General features: G+C 39.4%; 3 protein-coding genes across 6 annotated transcripts in view; 2 read left to right on the top strand and 1 right to left on the bottom strand.

Annotated features, from left to right (window-relative positions):
- The window catches only part of MGAT4A (alpha-1,3-mannosyl-glycoprotein 4-beta-N-acetylglucosaminyltransferase A), a 78,147-nt gene extending 70,869 nt beyond the window's left edge, over positions 1–7,278 (top strand). For all 3 annotated transcript variants that reach the window (XM_033053626.2, XM_033053623.2, XM_033053624.2), the window contains 4 exons: positions 1,524–1,602; positions 4,974–5,040; positions 6,075–6,187; positions 6,336–7,278. In XM_033053626.2, coding sequence (XP_032909517.1) covers positions 1,524–1,602; positions 4,974–5,040; positions 6,075–6,187; positions 6,336–6,362 — 286 coding nt within the window. In that variant the 3' untranslated portion in view covers positions 6,363–7,278. The remainder of the gene's footprint in view (positions 1–1,523; positions 1,603–4,973; positions 5,041–6,074; positions 6,188–6,335) is intronic.
- Positions 7,279–11,988: 4,710 nt separating this feature from the next.
- On the bottom strand, positions 11,989–17,827 carry UNC50 (unc-50 inner nuclear membrane RNA binding protein). The gene is made up of 6 exons (XM_033053627.1): positions 17,752–17,827; positions 16,741–17,024; positions 15,773–15,893; positions 13,800–13,939; positions 13,622–13,723; positions 11,989–12,142 (listed from the first exon to the last, which is right to left on the bottom strand). Exons 2-6 carry the CDS (start codon positions 17,018–17,020, stop codon positions 12,006–12,008), a joined length of 780 nt encoding a protein of 259 aa, XP_032909518.1. The 5' UTR covers positions 17,021–17,024; positions 17,752–17,827; the 3' UTR covers positions 11,989–12,005.
- LOC116993223 (cytochrome c oxidase assembly factor 5) lies at positions 17,717–23,640 on the top strand. Of its 2 annotated transcripts, XR_004417221.2 has the most exons (4): positions 17,914–18,080; positions 18,474–18,557; positions 20,665–20,776; positions 23,294–23,640. XR_004417221.2 is itself a non-coding variant. In XM_033053628.2 (3 exons), the coding sequence occupies exons 1-3, from the start codon at positions 17,979–17,981 to the stop codon at positions 20,704–20,706; spliced, it is 228 nt and encodes a 75-aa protein (XP_032909519.1). In that variant the 5' UTR covers positions 17,717–17,978; the 3' UTR covers positions 20,707–20,952. The 2 variants fall into 2 exon arrangements, 1 of the variants encoding a protein (XP_032909519.1); XM_033053628.2 differs by lacking the exon at positions 23,294–23,640 and having other exon boundaries at positions 17,717–18,080; positions 20,665–20,952.
- The last annotated feature ends 2,249 nt before the right edge of the window (positions 23,641–25,889 follow it).

Genomic DNA, 25,889 nt, shown 5'->3' with positions numbered 1-25,889 from the left:
AAACCAATGCAATAGAAATCAGTGTGGCTTTCTTATATCACAATGTGAGGTATTGCTCCTTTTCTGAGCCTTGATAAAAGAAATGTTTTATGTGTGTGTGCATTTTCCTAAAATATTTCTATCATTTTGGGGTCACAGACATTTCTGAGTCAGGGTCAGAGCACTGTTTTCTTCTTCTTGTCTTGTAGCTCTGGGGTATGGATTAATGACAGGTCTTCAAGCTGGCTCCAGATATATTGGATAAAGACAAACTGGAATTTACACTTCTAATTGCATTTTAATAAACTGCAAATTGAACTAATGTTTTTTAATTTTAATCAAGTCATAATTTCTGAACTAATTTTGTCTCTGGCCGGTGACATATTTAATGTCAAAGAGAAATTAGCAATATGTACCATCTAAGTTCCAATTCAAGAAAGGTTTGAGGTGTGTTGATAGATTTTTACATATTCATTCAAACACAATAAAAGTAAAATAGTCTTCCTAAAAATGGCATCTGAGTTGGTGTAGGATCTAATTAGTTTATGACAGTAATCTGAATTAACTCTGGTCCACTAGAAAAAATGGCAAGTAGTGAATAATTTTCAAGCATTGATTCCACCTAGTGGTAAAAAATTATTATTACTGGTTTACATAATACCTGTTCAGAATAGCATGAAGTTTCTGTTATATATAAAGAAAGAGGAATTAAACTCTGTCTCTTCTGTAACATAATCTACTCATGTGCAATACTGCAAAAGCTGTTCAGAGTAGGCATCTAGAATTTGAGCACTTCACTGTTTGATAGGGATAGTTTAGATAATGTTTCAAACATACTCTGTCCAATCAAAAAATGCACAACTGAGTTAGAGTAATAGGGACTTTGTACAGGTTTTTAAAAGTCCTTTTTATGTGTGAATGCATGTCAGAAACAGGCCTTTACGGTTTAGGGATTTTTGAGGGAATTTTTTTTCTTAAATAAATCTGTCCTTGGAATAGAAGTTTAAATTCAGGTAACAAGAAAGGGTGTGGATATGGGTTGGGAATTCCTGGCACAATCATCAATGAGATTTTGCAATGAACCATGGTGGAGAGCTAGACTTAGGGAACACTCACCTGGCAAAATATTGACTTGGCTAAGCTCCCAGAACTGTTTCAGAATGGATCTGCAGAGTTCATCCTGTGGGCACAGGGAGAGGGTGATGTGTGCTGGGGAGAGGCTGAAGGAGGGCAGGGCTCCTCCTTCTGGAGGTGATACCAGTGAGTGCCAGGCAGTATTGACTACAGCTTTGTGTAATGCAGTCTGGCAAGAGCAGAGGATGCAAACACCCTCTGTAAAAAATTGCCTAACTACTCTTGAGCAACTGAAAAACTTGACCCCTTCCAGTCAGAGAAATATATGAAACCATCCCCAGCTGATGTAGGCTCAATATAAAAATGGTGTTTGTCCTTGTAACACCTGTATGTGGCAATTAACATGTAAGACAGTAACACAGCTGATTCTGACTGATGTACATGGATTTTTTTTTCCTTTTAATTTATAGGTACTTGTTTCACAGTGGCAATCCAGAGCATCCAGGAGACATACTTCTAAACACAACAGTAGAAGTTTTGCCTTTTCAGGTATGAATTTTTTGATTTGTATCTTCTCCACTACAGGATAAAAGCAAAGTTTCTTTATTGACTTTTTAACAGGCTGATGAGACATAAATGCTTCTTTGAACTGTATGATTTTGATGTTCTGATGTTCTCATACTTTTCCTTCTTTTAATTGGATACGTTTACATAAGACTATTGTAACTATTCAGATGTTCATTCAGGGTGCAGTCTGCTACAAGTGCTGTTGGTAATTTTGATGTGAACAAGGTAATTTTCTTCTAGTTCATTGCTACTATTTAAAACAAAACAAAAAAAAATAGTCTTCCCTCTCCTGTGTATTTTGGGAAGTGGGAAACCTAAGTCAATCTGCTATTTGACGTAATAAAAAAGTCTTAGTTCAGGGATTGACACACATCCAAACCCACTAGGATACTGAAATATTTAGATTTTTAAACAGAATGTGTACCTTCCTCCCAATTTATCTTTATTTTTTCCCCCATAAATCAGCCAGTTTTACCATAGGAAAGTACTACACTATGCAGAGTATATTCTTGTTTGAAGTCAGATGCTATGGGTTCTTTTTCTTCAACTACATATTACAGCTAACTATTTATATTACAAAAGACTGAGAGGATTAAAATATTACTTCAGACAAATTTGTTATTTAGTATTAACATGGCAAATTATCTCTATTTCTCCCCATATACAGTAATTTCAGGATTATAAGCCGCACCATTTTGACTAAAATTTTGGTGCGAACCCGAAGTGCGGCTTATAATCAGGTGCGGCTTATATATGGACAAAGAACGAAAAGTTGCTGTTTTTGTTTGGAGGACAGGTGTCTACTGAGAAAGGCAGGAGCTTCTCTTTGAAATGGAGAATGTGAACACCCTCCCTCCAAATTATTATAATTTTGAAATCAAGCGGCTTTCAGGCAAAGATATGGGAATTAGGAATAACAGTTCTTTACTAGGGAAATTAAAATAGAAATAGAGTACTACTAAGAAACAAACTCCAAACCCTGAGAAAATCAGAGTACAACCTGACACCCTGTCAGGCAGGGTGTTGGTAGCAGTCCCATTAAATGGTGGCTGCATCCTCCTGCAGTGACAGATGTGGCTCAGTTGGAGCAGTGCTCCTGTAGAAGGTGCAGTTTCCCTCTGGAGGTCCAGTGGTGATGTGGAGAAATCTGGTTTCCCTCTGGAGTCCAGTGGAGAAAGGGGCTCCCTTAGTGTCCCAAAACCTCTGTTTTTATCTTGGTAAGAAATGTTGGGCTCTTCCCCCTGGCTGGAGCAACTTCCAATGGGATGAAATAATTTTATCAGTCCCACAGTGGGACTCAATGGGCCATTAGCAGAAAATGACTCGCTGGAGGAAGGATGGGTTGTGAAAAGATAAAGAATAATGCCCTGCCTGGTTTCAATGGATGGCCCATTAGCAGAATGTCTCCCACAGAGATAAGGATCACTGCCCCACCCTCAACAGATGGTGATAGAATAGATACCTTTTATCACACTCTGCATTGTAATGTGCGGCTTATAATCAGGTGCGGCTTAAGTATGGACAAAGAATGAAAAGTTGCCAACATCCAGAAGTGCACCTTATAATCAGGTGCGCCTTGTAATCATGAAATTACTGTACTTTGTGTAGGAATCTTTTTTTTTACTTTATTTTTATATTTTTTTAAGTAAGTACAGTAATTTTACGACCATAAGGCGCACTGGACTATAAGGCGCACCCCCCGGGAGTCGGCAAAATTCGCAACTTTGTAGATCATATAAGGTGCACCGGACTATAGGGCGCACATGGTTTTTTGAAGTGAGGCTCCACCCCCCTGCTCCCTCCACACAGTTGCTGGATAAGGCCCCGCCTCAAGCCAGCAACCATTGGCCCCCAGGCCCGCCTGTACCCAGCAGGGGCGGTGCCGCAGGCCCCCAGGCTTGCCTGTATCTGGCGGGGCCAGGGCATGGCCGCCACCCCTCTGTGCCGCTTCACCAGGGCCAGGCTGCCACAAAAATAGGAAATTCTTACTGTTCCCATCCTTAAAAAGAAAATTGTTTGTTTGACTCTAATTATACAACATAACATGTGGGATATTATATCATAAGATCTGAGGGGTATGTTTCTCAAGACCTGTGGAAATACATTCAACCACAAAAACAGCTGCAACTCTTGCTTCATCTAAGCCCAAGATACAAGAATAGACAAGATAATGAGCAAAAATGTGCATCAGGCATCTGTTTTTTGGCTTTACTTGGCTATGGAATGTCCCTCACAGGAGCATCCCTTAAGGAAGTAATGCTACAGAGGTTCTATTGCTATTGATGCAATTTGTGGAAAAGGTAAACAGGAATTTCTGCATCTGGCCTGTTCCTAAGCCACGGGTGTCAGCAGAAAATACTTTCAGTAAAATATTGTCATCTGACGGCAGCAGCTCCTGAGGGCCCTGTTTCTCCATCCTGGACTTCAGTAGAGCTAGAAAATCATTCAAGTATTTTAACTCTGATCTTCCTTAAGGAGAATTCAGAAAAACAAAAAACATCCCTTAGAAACCAGTGTACCTCCAGACTGGATTTGTCTGGGATTCAAGCAGCACACTAAAAAACTGTCAAGACTATCTATAACAAAAACCTGCCCCAAACACCCAAACAACAAAGAAAACCAAAACAAAAACATTCCCCCCACTTTTTCAGCCTAAGTTCAAAATCAGAATTAAAAAGAAAAAAAGCTCATCAATTTAATCTCCATTTTGCCAACCATTTTTAATTAATTCCTGGGAAATTCTTAGAGTGGGTCTTTCAGTATTGAATCATTGTTGTAATTTTCACGCTGTTTTTCAAGCTCTGCTCTACAATTTTTTTTTTTGGTGCTTATTAAAAAAACCTTACTGATCCCCATCCATGAGGCAGTGATAGTTGCGGTGCTTCCCTTGCTGCTCTCATGGCTTTCCGTCTCACCCAAAGTCTTAGATCAAAAAGTAGGCTGTAAGTTTTCATTTGTCCAAGAGAGAAAGCTCTTGCTAAGCCATAGAAAAAGAAGCCAGGTCCTGCCTTTGCTTGTCTCCAACTGTGTATGCCAGTATGTGCTAAGTATTCTGTTCATATGGCAATTACAAAATTACAATGTGAGTTTCATGGGGCACTTAGAGAACTTGATTTTTCTCCTTTGAAGCCAAGAATTGTTCAGTTCTGGAACACTGCTGTTCTTTTTCTTTCTTTTTTTTTTTTTTTTGTGTGTTGGCTTGTCTAAGGCTATAAATAAACTATATTCCAGGCTTGTTCCTAATTATTTGGGAAAAATGGATGCTGAATATATAAGAAGAGTGCACATACATTTGTCTTTCTCTGGCAAAGTCATATGTCAAAATAAACTGTCTCATTTATGCTTTGTTCTAGAGTGAAGAACTGGTATTAAGCAAAGAAACCAAAGACAAACGCTTAGAGGATGGTTACTTCAGGATAGGTATGTAATAGTAGAAAAAAATGTGTATTCTTACTATTGCAACTCTTAAACACATCTTTATTAAAACCAAAACAAACCTAAACCTGAGTTTTTATCATTCATTTTTTGGTATGTGATGCTGTAGGCTTTACTTAATATTGTGTCCACTAATTCTTTTCAGAGGCTGATGTACTAAACAGAGACTCTTGTGACTCTTAGCTGTAGTGCAGCTACATCCAACTTTTCTGACAGGATAGACCACCTAGATTATAATAGAGGCATTTCCAGGTTCTGTAAGACCATCTTCTCTGTCTTGTGACTGCACAAGTGCCTTTGAGTTGTGTGCTTGACCTGGATTTGAACCCACCCTACAGACAATAAGCTCACAGGATGAGATTGGCTTTTTGACAGCCAAGTGGCTGTTGGGGAAGGTGCCTGGATACATCTTAAGGAAGAGAAATTTTACACATGGATTTTAATTAGTTGCTGGACATAGTTTGGGCAATCCTATTATAATGGAAGCACATTTTTTTTTGTCATAATAAATTACAGTTGTTGTCTGTATGGTTTAACTGTAAAGTCTAACTGGGCTTCTAAATGAAATTCTTGCTCATCCTAATATAATTGAAGATATATTAAATAGTAATATGTTACACATGAATGATATCCCTTGTCCTTAATCCTGTCTGAAAACACATAAGCCAAAGGTGTCATATTAAATGAGTACCTGTGCCAAAATGTGATATTAAATGAGTACCTGTGCCAAAATCTTCAGAGTTCTAGGTCTTAATGCCTTCAGACAGTTTCAAAGGGTTTCTTTCTTATGTATAGTCCTGTTCTGATTGATGTGCACTGATGATGTGCCCCATCTTGTTTGCTGCTGCAAAACTGGATCTGATGTCAAAATCACTCACTGCCTTTTATTTCAGGAATGATACTGGTTTCACTGTGATGCTGTTACAATGATACTGTGAATTGTGATACTGCAGATACATTTTCTGGATTTTGTACTTCAGTTTGTTGAACAGGACCTAATTGAGTATGTACTTTTGCAGGGAAGTTTGAAAACGGTGTAGCTGAAGGAACAGTTGACCCCAACTTAAATCCTATTTCATCATTCCGGCTTTCAGTGATACAAAATTCGGCTGTTTGGGCAATTCTGAATGAGGTAAGAGGTGGTAGAACATTGAAAAACTGGTGAATGAGGGATTTCTTCATTATATTTTGAAGCTCAGACTTTTGGCTAACACTAAAAATAGTACTGAGAAATGTAATACACTAAACCATGACTTGTTTTTTCTGATTCTCTGTTTCAGATTCATATTAAAAAGATTACAAACTGATCATGGAAATCTGCTTTAGAGGAAAAAGAAAGAGTTCTTGAAAATTCTTCCTATAAAATCTGACATCCTTAGCAAGTCACAAATTGAAAATACTGAGCATGCACCTTATTCCAAATGTCATTCTTTTTCACTTGAACTCTACCTCTTGTGAAATCTACTGTAGATGAGAAGATTGTATTTACCCCTTCTTATCTGATCCATCCAGAAACTGATGCTCCACACTGATAATGTTCGTCTGAGGCCCAAGTTGTCCTCCACTGTAATGTGACTTTGCCATCTTATGGTTGCAGAACCCTGCTATGCTTAACCTGTACTATTTTGATAGTATAGTAATATAGAGTTGTACATATTGTTACATTCCTTGAAGAAAAAAAATATAATTATTGTTAAATAAGTTTTATGAAGGGGGTACTTTCGGAGTTCCATTTATTTTCTATAACAAGAACCCTCTTTTATAGACTGTCAGGGATATATATTAAAAATGCTAGGGATATTTAATTTATTAAAATAATTTGAAAAGTACATATTTTTATGCAGTAAAATTTTAAATTGATATAGTTTTTTTATGAATTCTCTAGTTTAAGTTATCTTTCTACATTTTTCTTTGAAGATGCAAACATAAATTAATACCATATTTCAAATATACTGCCATGTTTGAAAAAAACCAAGATTAAGTTTCTAAATTATGTAGTTTTATACACAGAATCTGAATGATGTTCAGAGACATAAAGAGAGTTCTGAAGAGCATTATTCTTTGGGGCTATGAAATTCCACTGTGTACAGTTTGTAGCCACAAACATAAAAAGCATGTTGAAATGTCTTGTTTCATATTATGTACTAAATCTGCAGTGATTTTAGATAGAATCCATTGCATTTTAGAAGATTTTTTTTACTCCAAACCAGTTCTTTCTAAAAATATTTGTAAACATTTCCTAGGCTGAACAAATTCATTTTCTGTACTGAAGAAAATAATTCTCCAGCTTTGCTTTGGAGTGACAAGAGGTTACCTTTTATCAAAAGAATGAACCGTAGATACATCTGATTTACAGAGATCTCCTTTTTAAAAGTTCTGTTATTGCAGTGTTTATTTATCAGGATGCATTACTGAGTAGTTACAGTTTATTTTCTTCCTTTGTTTAAGAACAAGGTCTTAGTTTGACGCCTTTATGGAGCAGTAGGGTAACTCGCACTAACTTTATAGTAGAAACTGAATTTGGCCTCAAGTTAGTACCCTGCCTTTTCGTTTCAAAGGAAACAACAGAGATTTTAAATAAATCAGAAATTTGGTCAGGAACAGAACATGGTCTGAATTACAATCAGAGTGAAACTGTTGCAGCACTAATGCTGCTGCTTTTCTTAAGAGTCCTTCTGCTTAGGTGCTTATGTGTAAGGACTCAGGCATGGGAAAAATTCAGTTAGTCAGAAGTGGCCAGGAGAAAGAGAAGCAGGAATTCCTCCCTTTAATAGGAATGAAGTGCCTGATTGACATTGGAGGGAGACATCCATGCTGGCTTGGATATTGTCAGTTGTGCTATGAACCAGCCTCCTGGAACTGACATCTCAAAAGCTGGCCAGCTTTCCCTGTGGAAAAAACCACACTCTGCTACTCCCAACACAGAATCATAAAATCACTTAAGTTGGTAGTTATCTTTATTGTCTTTGTGATCAGGGCACAAATGCACAAAACCTGTTGCAGGTTCCCTGATCTAGAGCAGGGGTCTTGAATTTGTACTTCCCCGTTGAAGTTTGGCTGATAGATCTGGCCTCTCTTTCATGATAGGTTTATAAGGAGCAGGAGCCTAAGCCTGCCTCTCCATCATGCCACCCTCACTGCTGGGTTACTCACAGTGTCAACCTGTCTTCTGCCTTGTTGGAGAATTGTGCCATAGCTTTGACAATTCAGCAATATTCAAGTTGAAGAACTTAGCTACTTCTACAGACTGTTGTCATTTTGGTTTAGCTATGTTGTCTGGGGACACAGGGAAGACAAGATTTGTACACAGAGGTTAAGACCTTCTGTTTAGACTAATGGTGTAAGTTCAAGAAAAATTAGCTACTGAATGGACCTTGTTTACTTTTTCTGATTGCATCAGATGGTGTAAATAAAATGTTACTTGGAAAGCTTGTGTTGCCCATAGACATTGAGGGCATAAGCTAAGCACTGGTCACATAAATGAAGATTACTCTTGGATTTAGGAATATGGGTGACTAGACTCTGAATCCTGTGTGACTCTAGCTTATTGTGGTGCTACAGCCCCGTTTGTTTCCTGTATAATGCCCTGCCATCAAATTCCAACATGCAATGGCTTTTTATCACACATCAGCTAGCAAAGGTCTGAGAAAGTATTTAGGTTTTCTTCTCAGCTGTGTGTGTGAATGAATAATGCAAGTTATTTAAATTAGGGTTATTTATTACAATCCAGACTGCAGAAATACTTTAGATATTGCAGTTTCTTACTACAACTAGTTTTGCTGACAGTGACCTTTTCCATTTTTCCATAAGTCCAGAAATTTACTGGTACCATTTAAGTAAGAAAGCTGTGTGCTTATTCTCAAAGCATCCTGTTCCTGATGTTTCACCATAGTTAAGATGAATCACTGCTAATATATTTAAATACATAGAACCCATACCACACTGATTGCAAGACTGGTTAGTAGTATATTTAGTTTTCAAAAATGTTGACAAGAAATTTATCCAAGACAACAAATTAAACTAGTGCATGGTAAAATGTGGGTTTTTTCTAAAGATTGATGCATTTTTACTACATTGTAGTAGAGGAGCTGAAAATACTCTGGGCTGCTTCAATACTTTTGATGTTCTGAGCTCACAAGCTCTCTAGATAAATGTGCCACATTAATACAAATTATATTTCACAGATCCAGGTAAATTCAGAGCTGGTGTGATCGGTGGATTATTTCTGCAGACAGCTATTTTGGGCTTTGTTCTGCAGACAGCTATTTTGGGCTTGGTACCTTTAAATTCCAATCCCCAAGTCAGGCTAAAGTGGTGCACCAGTGGGCCAGTGTCTCCTGCACGTCTTCAGTGTTACCATAAGAGATCTTAAACAGCATCTTAAACCTATTACCTGTTTCGAGGGAGTTTTTCCCTACATGTATTCAATTTCAAGTAATTTTTGTTGTGACCTTAAAAATCCCCTTGAGGCTGCTGAATCTTAGCGTTATCCAATAATGGCAAGTGTTTTAAAAAAACCTGCACTATCCTATGCTCCCGTTAGCTACTTCTGATGCTGTTAAAGCTTCAGGAAAGCAAACTTTTATGAAACCAAAGGCATAGCCAGAAATTTTCATTATCTGGGCAAATGAACTTCTACTGAATGCCAAACAGACTGCCTGATGTGAACATTTGCTTTTCTGAGCTGATCAGGATTGCTTGGGACCAAGGAAACGCAAGACTGTCAGTATAATCTTGCTTTGCTCATTCAGTGGGTCATCCTACTGAAAGCTTTGTAAATAATGTGAACAGGATGTGATAATTAGAGTGTTTCTAAAGCACTGTATAAGGCTTTGAGCTTTTGCAGGCATCTCAATTGTGTGTTTTCATTAATAGAAAAAATTCCTATGGATATATTCATTTTTTCTGTACTTAAAGATGGCTTAGAAAAATTCACATAGATGTGATTCATGGACCAAGAAAAGACTGGAGTATTCTGTCGTATCACTGCTTGTCTAGCTGTTGCAAAGCAGTTTTTAAATACCTTGAGTCAGTTTAGAGCAAAGCAATTTATATTTTGCCTGTGAGAAACAGTTCCTTGAATCAGCTGAAGTGTGATTAGTCTTTGGAAAAATTCGGAAACTGTGTACCAGTTTCATTTTTTCCCCCAGATATATTATAATTTTAGTAATCTCTGTATTTTGTTTGAAGTACTTGCTCCAGATGAAGTATCACAGTAATTTGTTGTTCACCTCCAACTTGGAAAGTATTATTTTAGTCTTTTGGGGAAAAAGAAAAATTAAATCTTCTCAAACCTTGCTTCCCTAAAATACACGAACCCAAGGTTTGTTCTTAGTAGGAAGGATGTATTCTGAAAAAGCTAGAACAAGCAACTCTAGCTAGAAAGGGGAAAAAAAAGTCTTTGTGTTTTTAAATCATTTTTGCAATCACCAGCATAAGGCTGAAAAGCTATTAAACAACCGGTATTTTCAGGCTAGCATTGACTGCTGATGTAAAACACATAGCCCATGGAGACCTAGTCATTTAGTCCTCAAGTGTCACCTTTCTGACCTTAGTGGTCTCTGAAGGGTTTTGCTAAGTAAAGAGTGAACTTCTGGAAGTTAAAGTAGTTTAATTTTGATAATAATGAAGCCTTCTTTCAAGGGGAAAAACGTTGATATCTCTAAAGGGAAGGTACACAGGCCCTGAGTCCTTCAACAGTTTCGCACTACAGGACACAAAATAAGAAGTATTTTTACTGTTGAACTGAAGTGGATGATCAGTGATGCTATGATTCCAATTAGGGAAAAGGTGTGCAGTTTGGCTGCAGCTGCCTGCAGGACGGGAGCTCGTGCTGTTAGCCAGGGAGAGAGCAGATCCTGACTGGAATCCTTCACCTTGCATGGGTCAGCAGTTCACTGCTTTCCTTGTTTAAAGGAGAACATTGCTCAGCATCTGCTGAGAGGGAAACATGAATCTCTTCAAGCCTTAACAGTGGCTGAAACACACAGTACTGTAAGATGCACTGCCAGCATATTTGGTATTTTAAGATAAATAATAGTTTTTGCTTAGAGATCAAATTCTAGTATTGAAATTGTCTTACTGTAACCAGTTTACTCTTGTGTTGTTTTGGAAACTGAATCCTAGTGCTCATGTTTCATGCTGAACACCGCATTGGAAAGCTGTCATCTTCATTTTCCATAAGGTATTGTTTGTGATGGTCAGTTTCTACTTCTGCCTTGTGGACTTCACAGCTGCGGGCATTGCCATGAGCCCACCCTTGTAGCCAAACCAACTTGTACTTTCCTTCCATATTCATTGACCTGCCACTCAGAATGGTGGATGTAGTAATACCCACTGGACTGCTAGAGACTGGGTTTAAAAACTTGCTGCTATATTTGGAAACCTGGTATGGGTCATGTTAATTGTGCCTTTCATCACTGTTTCTTCTGTGTGCCAGAGTTGTCCATGTATATTTGAAGTAGTCACTGAAGTAAATCTGTTCTCAGGACAGATCTGTATCTAGAGACAGTTGTTGCTTTACCATCGCAACACTAATAAGATCTGTACTTTCACACAGTCCCAAGGCAAGGTATTCCAATATTACTCCTTAAGAAAACTGCTTTTTGTGTCACTTAAACCCCTCATAATGTAGAGCTTATGCCAGTACGTGCAAAGTATCTGCAGTAAGAGTTATGCTACATAGACTTGTTGCAGTTAAATTTAAGCTACAGAAATGTACAAGTAACTTGTTTTTAGGAATGTACTGCGAAAGTATTTGAACAAAATTGCTAACATGTTTACTGTTGTAAATATTTTAATAAAAAAAAGGACACTTCAAACTTTTTTACACAATTATCTACAATAAAGAGAAATTTACAACCATTTACAAAACATTCTTAATTTTTTCTTTACTGTCAAAATGGCTAAGGTAGAAAGAAAATAAACATTAGATACATGAAGTCCTGGTTTTATTTCACTCTGTATTTATAAAAGGAACAAAGCATCTTGGTGAAGTTCCATCCACATGCTAATGAGATCAAATAGAGCATGATGAGAAGTGCAAATGGATACAAAAGAATAGCTGTGTTCTTCAAAAAGGGCAAAGCTGAAACAGAAGCAATATTGAAGCAAGTATAAAGTAGTGCTCTTTAAAAAAGGTGCTCCATGTAAAGTAGCCTTGGGGAGGCAGCAATAAAAAATAATTCTGCTCTGCTGTCCTCCTCAGACATCTCTGCCCTACTAGCCCTACCGTTATCTCAAAATGCCTCAGGGAACTGTATTACCTAAAACTATGTTTTTAAACTCATTAACAGAACTTTCATCTAATGCAAACATCTTCACGTGGATTTACAAAGGAACAAGAAAACCAAGTTGTGGTGCTACAGATCTAATACAAGGGAATTTGATGAGGTGGAGAATATAAATTCTTTGGTTAACACGTCCACCCAGCTGAAACCATGGATTGGTACATTTCTATCAAACTTCATTTACCACAAAGAATTACAGTAATTTCACGACTATAAGGCGCACCCTTTTGACTAAAATTTTCCCCCGAACCCGGAAGTGCGCCTTATAGTCCAGTGCGCCTTATCTGATGTGCAAAGTTCGGAAATTTGTGAACCTGGAAGTGCGATATGCGAGCTGAGCTGGAACCCACGGGAGCTGCGGCTGTGCAGGGGGAGTTGGGAACCGCAGGAGCCACGGCCTCCGGGCGGGGGAAGCCGGGAACCGGCACAGCGGCTGGCTTGGGAGAAGCGGGGGCAAGCGGTGCAGCCGCCGGGAAGCGCCAAGAAGCGCCGCAGGAAAGCGCCGAGAAGCGGCAAAAAAGCAGTGAAAAAGCGCCACGGGAAAGCGGCAAAAAAGTGCCACGGAAAACGGTGAAAATCGCCGCGGAAAAGCGGCGAAAAAATGCCGCGAGAAAGCGCCAAGAAGAGGCGAAAAAGCGCCGCGGGAAAGCGGTGAAAAAGCAGTGAAAAAGTGCCACGGGAAAGCGCCGAAAAATGGCAGAAAAGTGCCGCAGGAAAGCGCCGAAAAGCGGAGAAAAAGCGCCACGGGAAAGTGGCGAAAAAGCGCCGCGGGAAAGCACCGAAAAAGCTGCAAAAAAGCACCGAGGGAAAGCGCTGAGAAGCGGCGCCGCTGCCGGCTGAGGGGAAGCCGGGACGCAGCGCAGCTGTGTGGTGGGAGCTGGGAGCCGTGAGCCGTGCCAGCCGTTGCCGGAGGCGGGCAGGAGTGCCGAGGCCTGCTGCACGGGGAGGGTGCCTGAGGCTGAGTTTAAAGGCTACACTGATCTTTGAAAAATGTTTGCAAATTGAGCACCTGCCAGTAATCCGTTACTTTGTTGCGCGCCGCGCGGGTCCTCACTGCAAAAAAATAGTGCGCCTTATAGTCCGGTGCGCCTTATATGATCTACAAAGTTGCAGAAGTTTCCGACTCCCGGAGGGTGCGCCTTATGGTCGTGAAATTACTGTACTTCAACATGCAGCTGAACCTCTGCTTTACAAATAACAGGCTAAGATCAAATTAACAGGCTGAAAACATGCTTCTTTTTAGTCAAACAAATATAAAAGAAGTTGACGTTACTCACCGCTGTATCCTAGGAATGTCACATAGATGTAATAGCCGATTGCAATCAGCCATAATGTGTTCCCAACAAAATACCCAATGACAGAATCAGATATGATGACATCTGCAAGAGATAACTGCTCTCAGCTGTTTTGATAGTGCACCATTTTGAAGCAGAGAGCTCAAAGTATTTTACTTACAGTTGATGAAGAACAGCTGGATAAAATGCAGGATGACTAGAAGAGGGTAGAAAGCATTCAGATGTACATCAAAGGCATATCCCCACTCCACATCATAATCTCTGTTCTGCTGCTTCACTAAGTACTTATTTGAAATGAACCTACATGAAAAGGTATTTGAGACTGTTGTTAATACAAATCTGTAAAGATGACTGACGATACACAGGTTTGATGTAGTAAGTCATATGTGATCCCAACTCTCCACCACAAAGTTTCTGCTATCTGGGAATAAAAACATTCAAGAATCATGCAGACCAGACTATTGTTAAAATGGTTTTGTTGAAACTATCATCACATCCCTTGCATGCTACAGGCAGCTGAAATACCCTGTGGGTAATACAGAAACAAAACCTCTTTATAAAGAAGAGATCAGTGCTACAATTTATCAGTGCAGTCACAAGCTGCCACTTCTCTCTGTACACACAGGGAAATGACTTCAGTGAAGTGCTAGTACAGGATCAGCACACTTCACACAGAGATGGCTTATTTCATCTCTACAGAACTGATGCACTGCAAGGACAGGAGGAGGGCAGGACAGTGCTCGTAATATGTGCCTATTATTGCTGAAAAGATGTGCAAATGCAATGTGCACTGCCTGGTGAATGAGCCTCAAGGCTCTTTCCTTCAGCTTAACTTCTGCTGACATCAAAATATTTATCCCATTTAAAAGAGGAAAAAGAAGTTAATACATGCTCAGAAAAAAGGGACCAGAGTTTTCATGGAAGCTTCCTCTGACCTACTCTTTGTGCCAAGGGTGGGGTGGCAAAGAAGCAGAGCCTGGGTGCAAGGTGAGGAGAGAGGAGGCAAGAAGGAGTTTAGACTCATTAGGAATGGGGAAACTTCTGGGGAAAAAAAAGTGAGCCTGCATTTGAAGAATGGACTTGGACCAAACTTGAGCCAGGTGACAGGTATTGAGGCCTGCAGGAAGCTGACTAAAAGACAGAGGAAAACCAGCAGATGCTGAAGTCTTCTTGGCTTAGGAGACTGCATCCTGGACCACAAATTGGTGGAGGATGGGGGCAGGGAGCATTACTATAAGCTCTTCCCCAAGCAATTTATGGGTTGCTGTGCCAGACAGGAGCACAGGTGACATGGACCTTTCATCTACTGGCTACATGTCTTTTATGTACCTCAGTTTCAATTTTGCAATTACAAGAAGTTCCTGGAGGCCACTGTCAGGATTTATCCCTTTGCCAATCACTTTTAAGATGCTATAGTTCCATCCCTAAGAACTCTTAAATGACCTTACTTTCTTAAGTTCCTTGTAAAATGAAAATTCTTTCTTTGGTTCCCTCCTCTTGCTGCAGCACAGAATCACTGGCTTCCCATCATTTCATGGTTCCCTCACTGCTGCAGGACACATCTATGGTGCTGATGAGGCCTGGATTGTAAAATGACCTGCTCTTGCCTCTCTACTTCTACAAGTCTGTGGACAGTAGAGGACATACCTGGCAGCACCTACCAACAAAGCAAAAAGGTGCCAAGCACAAGACAGAACACATGTGCCTGTAGTGGCATTAGCTACAATCTTCAGCAAGAAGCACAGGCCAAGTGTATATTGCTCTGCTTAAACAGAATCATCCTCAGGCCAATGCTACTTGACTTTTTCATTCATTATATTAATGGAACAGCTTTTTCTTTTTTAAATTTATCTGACATTACTGCTGAACATTAACCAGCTCAAGAAAGAAACAAACCTGGAATGTTCATCATAATACAGACCTTCTGAACATTTAACTTCATAGGAAACAGTAAAGAAAGAGATGTATTCTGTTTTAAGGTATCATTTTGAAACAATTACTACAACAGCATAAAACCTATAGTCAATACTAGAGTGTAAGTTTACCCCAAAGAACCAAGTGTCTCACAGACAGCAGAGGACTCTCTGTGTCTGAACAGCAGTACTGAACTTGGCTTCAGAAATCACTACTTACCACATCAGAGTTGCAATCAGGAGCCCAACGCCTACGCAGTCTATGAATACAACCCAAAGTAGCAGTTTTATTGTTTCAAAAAAACCCATGTCCAACACAAATCCAAATCCTACAGTAGACACTGAAAACAAAGAAAGATCATTAAAGTCAGCTGTGGAAACAAAACCATGAGATCTTAAACTGATGGGATTTTTATAAGTATCCTGTTATGAAATCTCCAGTTTCCTTTTTATCTTTCCTCTGAGATTTTCAGTCCAACAGCTCAATTTTTTTTCCACCAAAGACTAGATATAATGCAATTTATTCATCATATAAACACTCATCTGTACTTGGGTCTAATTATAACGCTCAACTCAAACTATTTTGGAAAAAATTCAGACGATACAATAGAACATTCTTTGTTTTATAAAAGCTCCTTGTTAACCCAAACCACATGTGTCATTCTATTTCAGTTGAGTTTTTCTATTATGAACAGCAATACACTATTTAATACACGGCAACTGACAACGGTACAGACTTTTCAGTTCAGTCATTTGTATCAGCCACTTTTTTTATAGCTTAATTCTGCAATATATAGAATCTCACCAGGGTCTTTATGGGAAAAACAGTGTTTTATCCATAATATTCAGGTAAACCAAATATTCAGTATTTTTTAACAAAAACACTGCTGTGTGCCATGGGGTTTTCTTACTGTCTTTAATGTGAACTATGCAGTTTAAAATGCAACAGAAAATGAGTTGCAATGGAGAGCTAAATTAAAGACCACAGAGTACTACTTTTGCCTACTCCAGTTTCTACTTCCCACCCTATTTCAAAAAGGCTAGGCCTTTTTCTTCTTTTCTACTTTGATTAAAAGATCATCCGTCCAGATTGGTCCTTTTTGTGTGGGTGCTATTAGAAGGAAAATAAACGTTCATCCCTAAACTTTCCCTCCATCTTCCTTATGCTGTCTGTTCTCCCGCACTCACCGCAGAGCCAGATACTGAGCAGCACTAGGAAAGCAGGATCATCTCTCGCCCATTGGTCCTTTGTCTGTTTTCTGTAGTGAAAGTTCCTGTAAACTCTCTGTGGTGAAGTGAACAGGTAAAGCATCTGCCAAAGCGCAAACTCGAAGTCCATCTGTCGGAAGTGGAAGAGCCTCCGGAGGTACTTGTAGCGCTTTGCTCCGGCCGTGTGCCTCGCAGCATCTCTGGGACTCAGCACACCATTGCCCTGGCTCCCGGAATTAACCAACGTGGTTGGCAGCATCTTGCTAAAGAAAGGATTTCAAAAGATGTGTTTGATGTTGCACACAAATGTGGGGTACAAATAAAATACTGTGATGCAGGCCACGGCTGAAATGCTGAAGTGACAAAAACAGAGCACAAGCATAAACAATGACATTTGTTGGAGCAAGTCGAGAGGAGGCCATGGAGTTGGTAAGAGGGCTGCAGAACTTCCCTGATGAAGACAGGCTGAGAAAGTTGGGACAGTTCAGCCTGAAGAAGAGAAGGTTGTCTGGAGACCTCCTAGCACCTCCCACTATCTGAAGGGCGAAAACAAGGAAGCTGGGACACTTCATAGGGAACTGCAGTGATAGGACAAGGAATAACGGGTACAAGCTGAAACAGGGGAAGTTTAGGTTAGATACAAGGAAGAAATTCTTTACTCTTGCTGGGGGGGGGGGGTGGGGATGAGGCACTGGCACAGGCTGCCCAGGGAGGTTGCGGAGCCCCAAACCCTGGCAGCGCTCAAAGCCAGGTCGGATGGGGCTTAGAACAACCTGGTCTAGGGGGAGGCATCCCTGCCCACAGCGGGGGGTTGGAACCAGATGATCTTTACGGTTCCTTCCAGCCCTTAACAGTGTACGATCCCATGACTTGGGAGCGGCCCGGCCGCCGCTGCTGACAAACAGCCGCCCCCCCTCAGCGGGGCCCGCGCTCAGCTCCGGGCCGGGCAGCGCCGCACCCCCGAGCCCCGCCCCGCGCTGAGGGTCTCACCTGTGCCCCGGCCCGCAGCGCGACCCCCGCCCCGCCCGGCACCGCCACCGCGGCCGCCTCCCGCAGCCTTCCGGCACCGACCGTGGCGCAGGCGCTCGGGATCCTCCGCGGAGCCGCCCGTCCCTTCCTGTCCCCGCCGGAAGCGGCAGCAGCGCCCGGCATGGCGGCGGCGGTCGGCGGTGGCCGCGGCGCGGGCGGCAGCGGGGCGTAGCGCCGGGCTCGCCGCCATGCCCAAGTACTACGAGGATAAGGAGGAGGACGGGCGCGCCTGCAGCGGCGTGAGGGAGGACCTGCGGCAGTGCCTGCTGGAGAGCCCCTGCGTCCTGCAGGTGAGCGCACTGCCCTTCGGGTCCAGGGACCCGCAGGTCGCCCCTTTTACGGCCTATTGTTTGCAGCAGTTTAGGGAATTACAGCTCTAGAGGAGAGCGGAGGTCACCGTACCGAAGCGAAATAGCTGATGAAGTTCTGTGAAGCTGGAAGTAAATGATCCTCAAAGGCTCCTTCCAGCCCACGTTACTCAGTTGGCCAGAGCGTGGTGCTAACAACGCCGGGGCCGTGGGTCCGATCCCTGTGTTGGCCTTCTCTTAAGAGTTGGACTGGGTGAGCCTTGTGGGTGCTTTCCAGCTCGGTGGTTCTGTTCTGTCATTCTGTGAAGTGTTTTGACGTCTCTTTGACGAGCTACAGAGATCAAATTTTTAATCCTTTCTTTTTTCATCTACTAGGAAAACAAAAGCCCTAAACAATGCCTGAAGGAAGGACACTGTAGGAGTTTGCAAGTGACATTCTTTGCATGCAAAAGATCAATGGTAAGTGTGGTGTGTCTTCTGCTACTGCCTGGAAGTTTCCTGTCCTTTTCCTCCTCTTTTTAAGAAAAATGCGTTATTTCAGTAAAATGAGTGTCATTAAGCAGAATGCCTCTTGCCTTTGAGTCCTGAATAAACTGAGTGTTGTACTCAATTCTCATGAAGAAGAAGCTGTAGAGTAGAAAACATTGGAAAAGCACATGTTTAAATTTGATTAGACTTAGGATATCACAGGTAAGTGAGGTATATATTCACAATTGTTTTTAGTAAACTTTTGGGTTAAAAAATAGTAATAGATCAAATAAGTCTAAGATAAAATATCAACAGGTTATCTTTTGCCTGTAAGGTCTTTGAAAAAAATCTATATAGAGAACATTAAAAGAAGTGAGACTTTCGCTGAAGCATGATCTTGCATTGAATTCATGTTGAGTCATTAATTTTGTCTGAGTACTAGAATTCATGGTAAATAACAGCTTGTTTTTTTATGTAATGCATTATCCCATATGGAAATGACAAGTCATCTTAAAAAATGTAGTTAGATAAAGTTTTTCCTATTTTGATGAGTTCCTTCTCCAGAATTTTTTTGCTTGTGTTTCCATAGCATTTTAAACATATTTAACCTGTGGTAAAGATTGTATTAAAACTTGGCAAACAAGAGAAGTTCAGGGCTCATTTTTATTTTTATCTGATGAAGAATATACAGCTGAAATAATACTTAAAATTTTTCTTCCATTTTGTATTAGTTGTAGCAGCTTTTTGTACCTTTTCTATATGAACCATATTAATCCATAAAGTGATAAATTACTATTTCTGTGTGTGGGAAAATGTTGTATATTGAAAGTTTGAAATACCTATATAAAGCTGCAGTAGCAACATACGTATCTCCAGGTGATGTGCCTGTATTTTTCTGTCTGTGGATTATTAAGGGAGTCTGATGACATGAAGTTTCTAGCTAAATACCTTCAGTCATGCAGGAAGAGGCCTGGCTCTTATATGATTTTATTTAGCTCTGCCAAATATTAAGCTGATGAGTGAAGTTTTTCTTGTCCTGTTAATTCTGTGAATTTCAGTAATCATGCTCAAACTTGTTATTTGTTATAATAGTGAAACTTAAAGAGTGTCAAAAACCAAGTTAGACACTAAATATGGATCAAAATTACAGTATGCTTAAAATCATCAGGGGTTTTGCCTAGATGCTGTTTTCTTTTCAAGGAAAGAGAAAGTCTTATCAGAGGAGTAACTTTAGTACAATTTAGATGTTGAAGTAGTGCCAAGGTTTAAAGTGAAAGTTGCTTGGTTATTGAACAAGCTGTGTCATCATGAGTCTAGCTGTTTACAAAATTTGCTGCAGTTCTGAATTCTGGAAGAAGGTTAGTTAATCGTGGTGAAAGAAGCCTCCTCAGTCTAATATCAGAATATAGCTGAGTTGCAATCTGTCTCTGCCATCTTCAAGACTGGCTGTCTAAGTTCAGAAGAATTTCTCACAATATCAAAGTATATTTTTTTGTTGCATTGGGAAAGAACTTGTAGATTAGCTTCTGTAAGTACTGCACTATGGCTTTTATTTTAGCTTTACCATCATCTTTAGCCTTTCATTAAATGCTTTTTCTGTAATTGTCAAGAATAAATGTGCAGATTTTACAAGCTGGATGTTGTTTCTGTTTTTACTGATTTATTTCAATTTTTCCAGAAACTTTGTGTATTTAAGTTATCCCTCTCCTCACAGACATTTTTAGTGACTTGCACTACAACCAAATCTAAATTTTCCTCCTTCAGTTTATCAGTTACTCTGCAAAACTGATCTAATCAGATTTACACTACCTTGTTTTTCATAAGCTCCTTGCCATCCTACTGTGCTGTTCTGTCATTTGTGTTGTTTATTTCAGAATGCACAAGAAGCTTATCATATAATTTTAGTTTTGTGTGAGGTTTAAGATCATGTAATGCCTCTTTCATTGGAATCCCCTGTGGCGTGTTGGCTACGTCACTGGTTTTCTTCTGCTTTATTCTGACCTTTATTTTGATGTTGCAAAGTGCCAAGGTAGCACAAACATCTGCAATACTTCTTTTGGAAAATACCTACTCTTAATATATTGTCTTCAATTTTCAGTTGGATAACAGGGCAAGATTCAGAGGAAGGAAGGGATACTGAAGTCCTTGTCAAGAGACCTAGCCATGGGAATCTGGGGCTCATCAGCACTCTACACGAGACAGAGACTAAAGTAAGAATATGGTACCTGCTGCATCCTTTCATGCAGTGTTTTCGTGGAAGGTATCTACTTACGAGTTTTCCGACAGATTGACCTGGATTTGCTAAATGTTAAAAAGAAGGCAAGCATTTCTGGCCAAAATGGGTACCTGTCATGTACTTGCAATAAAAATGTGAAATCTGGAACAAGCTGCAGATGTTATTGTTCTGTTTTGAAGTGGTCTTTTGTGACTTTACTATAAATTCTGATAATCTTTTCCTATTAAAAATAATACAAGGTGTGGAATTGGGAGTTCATCTGATGTGTTGAGGAGCAGTTTCCTTAGTAGAAGAGTATCTCAGAGGGTTTCTCAGAACAGAGCTATTTTCAGAGATGAGGAGTTGACCAAGGTTATAAAATGTGTGTGCAAGCTGCTTCCTCTGCAGTAGATTTGCTAACCAATAAACCTGTAATAGATGGGACCACTGGTGTTTTTCAGTCCCACACTGCTAAGGAAGTGGGATTTATGGGAGTAAGAGGCATTAAATAGTGCTTAAACCATGACTGTGGTCAATGTTAACTGGTTCTGTTTAAGAACCGCTTTTCCAGAGAAACATTTCCTTTTCCTTCTTTCAGTGTCCCTGCCCCTACAAGCCTTTTAGAAATAAATGCTGCTGTAATTCTTACATGTGGAAACTCAACTTCAGACAAGCTGATTAGAAGTAATAAGGAAATAGGGAGAGGGGAGAGAGCCATAGTAACTTCTTTTCTTGTCTAAAGTGTGTAGCCAAGTGCCTGATGTACATTCAGTCTGAACAGATGCATGCAACACTTATTATTTCTAAAACTGATGACTTCAGTGAATGAGCACATGTTGACTATTTAATTCTGTCTGTCTTAAGCAACTGTTGTGTAATGAGTCAGAGAATGTTTATATTCCTTGTATGTGTAGGACTTTATTTTTTTCACCTAAATCAACTGTGATTTCACATTTTTGTGTTCTGTTGATCATGTGGAAGCTAGTTCATTTGTTCAAGTGCTGTAAGCGTCCTTTGTTTTCCACAACCTAATTACCGTATTATCTCTTTACATACACTAAAATGATAATTTATGTCTGTAAGAGTATTTTTAACTTAACACTCTAATTCCAATGTATTACTTACAAGCCTTTTCCATGGGGAAAACATAAAAAAAGTCTAACCTATAAATAAATAATGTCACACGGCAGGTATTTAAATATCAGTTAGAGAGAGGAGTGAGAATAGTATGTGAGTTTGGTAGTCAAGAACTCTTCCATCATATGCACTACTGCATGGGTTTGCAGGTCGATTGTTAAATGATTTTTATTCCTTTCTCAGCCATAATCACTAAGCCTCAGATAATGGTGCTGCAGCAACTTCTTTTGGAAGGGAGAAGAAAGTTTGCTGCATCATAGACAGACACATAGTTACTTTTAGAAATCGGATTGATCCAGTGGAGATCAAGTGTTAAAATTAAATGCGTTGGATATTTATGGATTTAATAATTAGCAGAACACATGTATTATTTGATCCAATAGAATGTCAGTGTCAAAACTTCCTAAAAACTAAACTACTTATGACGTACTACGTATGAAAATACTGTAATAGATATCAAAATACTGATTTGCTCAAGAGACTTGTTCAGTTCCAATATTGTGTAACATAACACTCTGTCTAAAGATAAGTAGTTATATAATTGTCTTGGGACTTTGAGCACTGTCCTACTTGAGCTATATTAATGCTCCTTTGGGAAAAATAATTCATTTCATTAATGCCATAAGTCCTATGTGTTTGAGTACAGCTTTTTCCCTAATGCACAAAATCCTTTTATTTAAATATATTAATGTTTTTGTCTCATGTCTTGTGCTACATTACTGACTTTCACTAAAAAAGTGCATATTTCTATTCTTTGGTAGATTTTGCAAGATGGGATCTGTGAAATTGGGTTGTTGAGGACAAATGGTTGGCATGGCACCAAAAGGCTCACACTAGTTTTAGAATCACAAATATAAGCAGTGCTGATAATTTGTATTGAAAAACAAAGAATAGAGTTTACCAGGACCTCACTGCTACTCTTATTCCTCTCGTTCGTTTTCCATGATGGAGAGTTAGATGGTGCTAAGATGCTGTCAAGGCTGTGGCTCTGTCAGTTAGGACCTGTCTGTGTTACAATATCCTGTTTCAGCAATTAAAATGTTCTCCCTGTGGTCCAACCCTGCAAAGACAGTTGTGTTTAGAGCTGTAAAGACATATTGAAGGACTGTTCACATGTTTATGATGATAAAAAACAGGCCATGGTCATTTACTCTGAAAATTCATTAGGCTGTTAGTTGTTCTTTCACTTTAGTACAGAGAGGTAAGCGTATGAATCTGTTTAACAAAGGTCCATGTGTACATATGTTGTAAAGTGAGAGAAAAGAGTTGATGTTTAAAAAGCATCTCACATTTAGTATTTAAGATGTACCTCTAAGAAGCAAGGACAAAGCATCTTTTATAAAAACCTCAATTTTGAAATATTTTCTGCTTCCAGAATGGGTGTGTTTGGATTACAAAGAGCTTCGTTATTCACTGGGTGGCATAAGAAATTGGTTGGCCAGTCTCTCTTCGCTTCTAAAGTTTCTGGAGAGTAGCAGGTTGGATGAGATGCTTTTTTTCAAAGAAAACATTTGAAACAGTGTATTTTCAGTGCAAGCCTGGAACAAAGTCAATTGACACCTTCTACTCCTAAGAAGAGCATTAAATTAAGTCATCATCTAAAAATGCAACCACAGAATGTAGGTGGTAAGCAATATTTGTTGTTTAATCTTGTGGTTAGAAAATTTACAAATACAGAACTGTAGAAGCTTTATTAAAATTGTGAATTTTATGCTGCCTTGATATGTGGTCATTTAGTATTTGTGTATTTATTGTAAATAAGTGTCTTGTCTAAAGCTGAAGAGCACAACAGCTTAATTCCAGTTATAAATTGTAGCTGACAAAATAATAACCAGAAACCTTAAGATCCTTTCTCATTTTTCTTTTTCCAAATCTGCCTGCTGAATTTTCTGTCTCTGGAATGGTTTTATTGCAGATATCTTCAGAAGATCATTAACCAGTTATTTCTGTAAGTGGCCCAATCCACAATGACTTGGTTGACAGTCTGTAGGAACAAAATTCTGTAAACATAGCAGCTTCTTGAATTGCACTAAGCTTTAGGTTCTTGAACACTGAAAGTGGAAGAAGCAGCTAAATTGGTATTTTAACATTTGATTAATTAGGTCAGTAGAAGGTGATATATTTCAAGTAATAATGTATTTTCAGAGCTGAACATTGAAAATACATTTTTATGTCAAGCTGAGGTTGGTGTGTCCTGATGGAGGCTTTCATATGCAGCATTCTTGTTCAGCTGGCCTGTAGGTGCTAGTGGGCTGCAGTGAAATGGACTGGAATAATTTCCCTAAAGATTTTTTAGTAACAGAGGAAATGATACAAATAAATCTCTCGCCTAGAACAAGTTTTTAAAAATCTGTAATGTTGCTACTATTGCTTTAAAAGTAGCTGTGGAAAAAATATCAAGGCAGAAATTGGCTTGTATTTCGTAAGTTCTAATGATAAATTCTCCTACTGTAAAACTTTTTCATTTCCACTCAAAGGAAGAGAAATATTAACTTTTCCTAATCAATTTGTGACGGGAACTTTTGAGGCATTATTGGTGGGGAAAGTTTTGAAGTCTTCCTGAGGTCACAAAGGTCTAACATTATTAGCTGTTGTCTCAGGCTTTTGGTTCTGTAGCAGCTATACCTCACTACTAGTCATAGCAGCTTGATTTCTGGGATTCGGAGTGGGAAGAAATCTGTTACAAGTTGTTGGATTGTTGGCCTGCTGAGGAAGATGAGTGTAAATAATGCATTGAGGGATTGATTACTGGATGTGCAAAAACTTGTATCGCTCAATTTATGGGCAAAACCTCCATAAAGACCTTTATCAGCTGAGACTGGACATTCAGGTCTGACATTCTGTGAAACTTTTTTTGCCAGAGAAAGACGTCAGCTCTTGAAAATGGCATAAAATCTGATTATGTTTTCTCTTGATAGAGTATTTCAATAGCCAGTAATCCCTCTGCAGAAAGAGCGTGTCTGTCTTCTGACTAGAATTTGACTTCAGTTTTCACTTCTGGGAGAAGAAGAGGGGATGACTCTGCAAGGATGTTAGTAGTATCTTACATTTCCCTGCTGGAATGCATTTGAAAGTTAAAATAAATCAAATAAAATAAAAAGAAGAAGATGCAATGAAATGCATGGATTGACTTCCTAAAATTTTGTATTGTACCTGCCTTCCTTAGACCCATCATAGGTGGGGGATTTTTAATCTCCTTTTAGGAAGGAGAAGAACCTCTGTTACTGATTTTTCCATTGATCTACATACAGGTAAAATCCCTTTTTGTAGTACTTTTTTTTTGCACTACTGATTGTGCTTCCAAGGTGAGCGTCACCTTTTGTCACAACACATTGTGTTAAGGTGGGATCTTGTACTCAGTTCGCTGTCCCTTATGACCCTGATGCCTTTTTCAGAGTCAGTACTTTTTCACTCTGATATTTTCCCAGTGTATAGCTTGTTTTCCCTGGGTATAGCTTTGTGTTGTTTTCCTGGACATATAACCTGAGATTTGGCTATTAAAAAATAATAAAAGTTTTGAACAGTATGCTTTATCATCCATTCCGGAACTTTTATGTGATGGCCCAGTTCTTTTGTTCATCACAGTGTCAACTGTTGGATTGTCCGCAAATACAGTTGGCAGTGAGTTTATACACACCATTGAAGAAAATGTGAAATAATCTTAAACATGGTAATGGTCCCAGAGCAGCTCTCTAAGTACTCTGCTGAAATACAACTCCCCTCTGTGAGGTTTCATTGCTTATAGTTTAAGAAAATATAATCTTACAAAAAAAAATAGGTAAATGGAAAGCCTCTCTAACCTAAACATTCCTACTCTGCTGGGTTTTCTTGTGTTTTGCCCTGGGTGATTTAGACTGCTCTGCCTACAAGTAGCATGGTGATTCTCCACATTGTCCTTCAACACTGGTGCAACCAAAGGCCCTTCTGGTTCCTTGGGTTTTAGTGCTGTTTTGATTTCCTAATACTAAATT

This window comes from Catharus ustulatus, chromosome 2 (assembly GCF_009819885.2).
Source record: "Catharus ustulatus isolate bCatUst1 chromosome 2, bCatUst1.pri.v2, whole genome shotgun sequence".
Lineage (NCBI taxonomy): Eukaryota > Metazoa > Chordata > Aves > Passeriformes > Turdidae > Catharus > Catharus ustulatus.
The sequence above is the reverse complement of the archived record's forward strand: the minus strand, read 5'-3'. Positions and strand labels throughout refer to the sequence as shown.

Excerpts from the sequence above, each read along its gene's own strand:
- UNC50 (XM_033053627.1), bottom strand. The coding sequence starts at position 17,020 with ATGCTGCCAACCACGTTGGTTAATTCCGGGAGCCAGGGCAATGGTGTG. Across the intron at positions 13,724-13,799 it reads CCAGCTGTTCTTCATCAACT|ATGTCATCATATCTGATTCT; the intron begins GTAAGTAAAATA and ends TATCTCTTGCAG. Across the intron at positions 12,143-13,621 it reads GACATTCCTAGGATACAGCG|CTTTGCCCTTTTTGAAGAAC; the intron begins GTGAGTAACGTC and ends CTTCTGTTTCAG.
- LOC116993223 (XM_033053628.2), top strand. The coding sequence starts at position 17,979 with ATGCCCAAGTACTACGAGGATAAGGAGGAGGACGGGCGCGCCTGCAGC. Across the intron at positions 18,081-18,473 it reads AGAGCCCCTGCGTCCTGCAG|GAAAACAAAAGCCCTAAACA; the intron begins GTGAGCGCACTG and ends TTCATCTACTAG. Across the intron at positions 18,558-20,664 it reads TTGCATGCAAAAGATCAATG|TTGGATAACAGGGCAAGATT; the intron begins GTAAGTGTGGTG and ends TTCAATTTTCAG.